This window comes from Lolium perenne, chromosome 2 (assembly GCF_019359855.2).
Source record: "Lolium perenne isolate Kyuss_39 chromosome 2, Kyuss_2.0, whole genome shotgun sequence".
Classification (NCBI taxonomy): domain Eukaryota; kingdom Viridiplantae; phylum Streptophyta; class Magnoliopsida; order Poales; family Poaceae; genus Lolium; species Lolium perenne.
This window is the reverse complement of record NC_067245.2, coordinates 176,319,141-176,324,343: the sequence shown is the minus strand read 5'-3', so window position 1 is coordinate 176,324,343 and position 5,203 is coordinate 176,319,141. Positions and strand designations below refer to the sequence as shown.

Genomic DNA, 5,203 nt, shown 5'->3' with positions numbered 1-5,203 from the left:
TATGATGTCCTTGATGTAATCGCGTAGAACGATGTTGGTCCTATGGTGACCTTGATGTGGTGAACCTTGAGCTTTTGGTGATGTTTATGTTATGATGATGGTTGCTTTTGGTTTTCATGCTTTCTTTATCTTTCAAGTTTGTTTTCAACAAGTCTTTATGCATCATGTCACCCCTTCCCCTTAGAAAGAACTCGCCTATCAAAGTTGTTCCCTTTTGTCTTATGTCTTCAACTTATCAGATGGTTGACACTCGCCGAGGCGCGCACCAAAACGACCCTCCACCACCTCCACCTGAACCCAATATGGCTCAAATCCTTCGCATCCTTATGGAAGACCGTCAAGCCGCCCGTGCTGAAAGCCAAGCAAACATTGCGGCTCTGCAGAACATTGCGCAGCTTGCCGCAGGAAACAACAACAATGGAGGAGATGGTGAAGACGGCCCAAGATCCAAGCTTAGGGACTTCCAGAATACTAATCCACCGGTATTCACCAAGTGCACCGCCCCTCTTGATGCGGACGATTGGCTCCGTACAATCGAGAACAATCTGGAAGTCGCGGCCGTGGGCGAAAATGAGAAGGTGGTCCTTGCAACTCACTTTCTCGCCGGACCCGCAAGAGCTTGGTGGGAGAATATTAAGGCAATGCAAGCTGCTAACCATGTGATCACTTGGGAGGAATTTACCACTAAGTTCCGCAAGGCCCACATCCCTTCTGGTTTAATCAAGATCAAGAGAGATGAGTTCTTCAACCTTAAGCAGAACAATGGTAGTGTGATTGACTACCTGGACAAGTTCAACACCTTGGCTCGATATGCACCTCAGGACACTGATACCGATGAGAAGAAGAGGGACCGTTTCCTTAATGGTCTTCATGAAGAGATTCAGAGTATTCTCGTGGCCGTTCCTTACCCTGATCTGGAAACTCTGGTGGATGCCGCCATCATGGTGGAGTCCAAGCGCAAGGCAGCCTATGAGACCCGCAAGCGCAAGAGGCAGCAGCAACAGCAGAGTGGACCCAGCAATGCTAGGTTCCGCGGCCAGCCTCCCTCAAGGCCGGCGCCCCAGCCTCAGCGAGCGCCAGCCCCTGCTTATCGTCCCTCCAACAACAACACCAACCGCCAGAATGTGCAGCCTCGTACTGGAGGAGGAAACTTCAACAACAACCCCCGCAACAACCCGAATGCTCGCCCTCAAGGAGAAGGATGTTTCGCTTGTGGACAGCCTGGACATTTTTCTCGTGAGTGCCCCTCTAAGATGAACCCGGCTCAACGCCCCAATGCGCCAAGACCCAATCAAGGCCAAGCTCGTGCTGCAACCGGAAGGAAGCCCCCACCTAAGAAGCAGGCTAATACTGTTAGAGGACACCTGAATCATGCCAATGCCGAAGAAGCTGAAGAATCTCCTGACATTGTGCTGGGTACGTTCCTAGTCCACTCCACCCCCGCCAAAGTTCTTTTTGATTCCGGTGCATCTCATTCCTTTGTTACCGAACCCTTTGTCAAGAAAAGCAAAATGACACCCACCCTAATGGATAGACTCATGTTAGTTCAAATACCAGGATCCACCGCTAAAACTCGCTTATCTTGTAAACAAGTTCCGGTAGAAATCCTAGGTGTTCCCTTCCAAGCCGACCTCATCGTCCTAGGAGCCCAAGGATTGGAAGTAATTCTGGGAATGGATTGGATGACTAAGTACCAAGGCCACATTGACTGTGCCCATAAGTCTATCACCTTAACCAATAGCGAAGGAATCCAAATAAAATACACCGCCACTATGCCTTCATCTAAAGCCTTCTGTAAGCAAAGTGTCGCCGGAACCCCCATCGATCTTGTCCCAATCGTTTGTGAGTATCCAGATGTTTTCCCAGAAGAGTTGCTGGTATGCCCCCTGATAGGGATATAGAGTTCATCATCGAACTTATCCCCGGAACAGCACCCATAGCACAGAGGCCTTATCGCATGAACCCCCAAGAGCTGATAGAACTCAAGAAACAATTGGACGATATGTTGAGCAAAGGTCTAATCCGACCTAGTGCCTCACCATGGGGATCTCCCGTGATATTTGTGGACAAGCGAGACGGTACCATCCGCCTGTGCGTGGATTACCGAAAGCTCAATGACGTAACCATCAAGAACAAGTATCCCCTTCCCAAGATTGAAGATTTGTTTGATCAAATGAATGGAGCCCGAGTTTTCTCCAAGATCGATCTCCGTACTGGTTACCATCAGCTCAAAGTACGTGAGTCAGATATCCCCAAAACAGCCTTCACCACCCGTTACGGATTGTTTGAGTACACCGTAATGTCTTTTGGTTTAACCAATGCTCCCGCCTACTTCATGAATCTGATGAACAAAGTCTTCATGGATTATCTCGACAAGTTCGTCGTAGTATTTATCGATGACATCTTAGTCTACTCCAAGAGTGAAGAAGAACATGAAGAGCATCTACGACTAGTTTTGGGAACCTTAAGAAAGCACCAACTCTATGCTAAATTTAGCAAATGTCAGTTTTGGCTCAAGGAAGTTGGATTTCTTGGTCATGTTCTGTCCGCTGGAGGAGTTTCCGTCGACCCCTCTCTCATCAAGTCTATCATGGATCGGAAGCCGCCAACTAACCCGACCGAAGTGAGATCCTTCCTCGGATTAGCAGGCTACTACCGTAAGTTTGTAGAAGGGTTCTCAAGTATCGCCAAGCCCATGACCATGTTGCTCAAGAAGGGTAAGAAATTTGAATGGACAGAACAATGTGAAGCCAGTTTTCAAGAACTCAAGAAGCGTCTTGTGTCTGCCCCCATCCTCACCATGCCGGATGTCACCAAAGACTTTGTAATCTATTGCGATGCTTCCAAGCTCGGACTTGGTAGTGTTCTGATGCAAGAAGGGAAGGTTATCGCCTATCTCTCCCGACAGCTGCGGCCACATGAAATGAACTACCCAACCCATGATCTGGAATTAGCTGCCGTAGTTCATGCACTCAAGACTTGGCGTCATTATCTCATCAGAAATCGGTGTGACATTTACACCGACCACAAGAGCCTCAAGTACATATTCACTCAGAGGGAGCTGAATATGCGACAAAGAAGGTGGATAGAGCTAATAAAGGACTATGATCTGAGTATTCACTATCACCCTGGAAAGGCGAATGTAGTCGCCGACGCCCTTAGTCGAGAACCATGTTCGCTGAATGCCCGTCTCAAAATGGAACAACCAATGCTATACCAAGAGTTTGAAGAGTTCGGCCTGGAACTCGTTAGCCATGGTTTTCTAGCCACCTTGGAAGTTAAACCGACTCTCCGGGATCAAATCAAGGAAGCTCAGAAAGATCATGAGAGTATTGAAGGTATCAAACGCCGTATGGACAAAGAGGAAGTAGCTGGATTTTCCGTGGACGGAGAAGGAATCTTGTGGTACAATGGGCGTCTTTGTGTACCAACTATCCCCGAATTGAAGAACCTGATTATGGAGGAAGCTCATAATACTCCTTACTCCATCCACCCTGGCGGATCAAAGATGTATCAAGATCTCAAGGAGACTTTCTGGTGGCACGGAATGAAACTTGACATTGCCTTCTTCATTGCTAGATGTGACGTTTGTCAACGAGTTAAAGCCGAACATCAACGCCCGGCTGGACTACTCCAACCTCTGCAAGTTCCCGTATGGAAATGGGACGAAGTGGGAATGGATTTTATCACTGGACTTCCACGGTCAAGCCGCGGACATGATTCCATTTGGGTCATTATAGATCGCCTGACCAAGGTCGCCCATTTTATTCCCGTCAAGACCACATTCAATGGACGTCGCTTGGCAGATCTTTATATCTCACGGATCGTCAGTCTCCATGGGGTTCCCAAGAGGATTGTATCTGATCGCGGCACACAGTTCACCTCTAGATTCTGGAACCAATTACACGAAGCCTTGGGGACCAAACTCTCTTTCAGCACCGCTTGCCACCCACAAACCGGAGGACAAACTGAACGAGTGAATCAGATTCTGGAAGACATGCTCCGCGCATGTGTTCTAGCCTATGGTGCAAAATGGGAAGACTGTCTTCCCTTTGCGGGGTTCTCTTATAATAACAGCTACCAGGCCAGCCTCCAGATGGCGCCTTTTGAAGCACTCTATGGGCGCAAATGTCGCACCCCTCTCAATTGGTCCGAGACTGGAGAAAGTCAAGTCTTCGGACCTGATATACTTCGTGAAGCAGAAGAACAAGTTCAACTTATCCGAGATCGCTTGAAGGCTGCTCAATCTCGCCAGAAGAGCTACGCCGACCCCAAACGCCGTGAAGTGACATTCAACAGCGGAGACTTTGCGTACCTCCGTGTCACCCCTCTCAAGGGAATGCAACGTTTCCACGTCAAGGGCAAGTTGGCACCAAGGTACATTGGTCCTTTCAAGGTCCTTGGTCACCGCGGAGAAGTCTCATATCAATTGGAGCTACCCGCAGAACTGTCAGAGTTTCATGATGTCTTCCATGTCTCCCAACTCCGGAGATGCCTCCAAGTGCCCGATAAGCCCGAGGTGTTCAAGAACATCGACCACCGCTCTATCAACCTAAACCAGGATTTAACCTACCGCGAGAGACCACTTCGAATCCTGGAAGAAGCCGTAAGGGTCACTCGCAGAAGAAAGATCAAGTTTTTCAAGGTCCAGTGGAGTAACCATTCTGAGGAGGAAGCCACCTGGGAACGGGAGGATTATCTTCGGAGCGAGTTCCCTTATCTCTTCAGCTCTTAGATCCGGAATCTCGGGACGAGATTCTTTTAAGGGGGGAAGGTCTGTAACATCCCACTTTTCTGACATTGCACATTTTCCAGTTTAAAAATTCTTGAGCCAACAAAAACTTTTTAATCTTGCTACCTTGTGAGTGCATAGGATAGAATTCTTGCTTATGCTGATAATAGTATGGTATGTTAGCGCAGTAACTTTTACTCAAAACCTTTAGCACCTAAAAGTTTTCTATATGTGAGAGGGAAACTTCTCCTCTATGATCGACACCATTAGTATGGCACCATCATCACCCTTATTTCCAACCTTTTTGTTATTCTCCACTTTTGGGAAAATTGCCCTCTTTTCTCTCTCTTATGAGCAAACCCTAGGAAGGGGAGACACTTCCCCCTCTCTTTTCTTTCCACTTTTATTTCCTTCTCTCTCTTTTCTCTCATATGGCCTTAGGTCATGTGACACCCCTCATAATTGCACTCT

The 5,203-nt window shown here is 47.9% G+C and overlaps 1 protein-coding gene across 1 annotated transcript; it reads left to right on the top strand.

The window, feature by feature from the left end:
* Positions 1-302: 302 nt before the first annotated feature.
* Positions 303-4,735, top strand: LOC139835669 (uncharacterized). The gene is made up of 4 exons (XM_071825527.1): positions 303-1,416; positions 2,262-3,338; positions 3,580-3,730; positions 4,078-4,735. The coding sequence occupies exons 1-4, from the start codon at positions 303-305 to the stop codon at positions 4,733-4,735; spliced, it is 3,000 nt and encodes a 999-aa protein (XP_071681628.1).
* Positions 4,736-5,203: the final 468 nt, after the last annotated feature.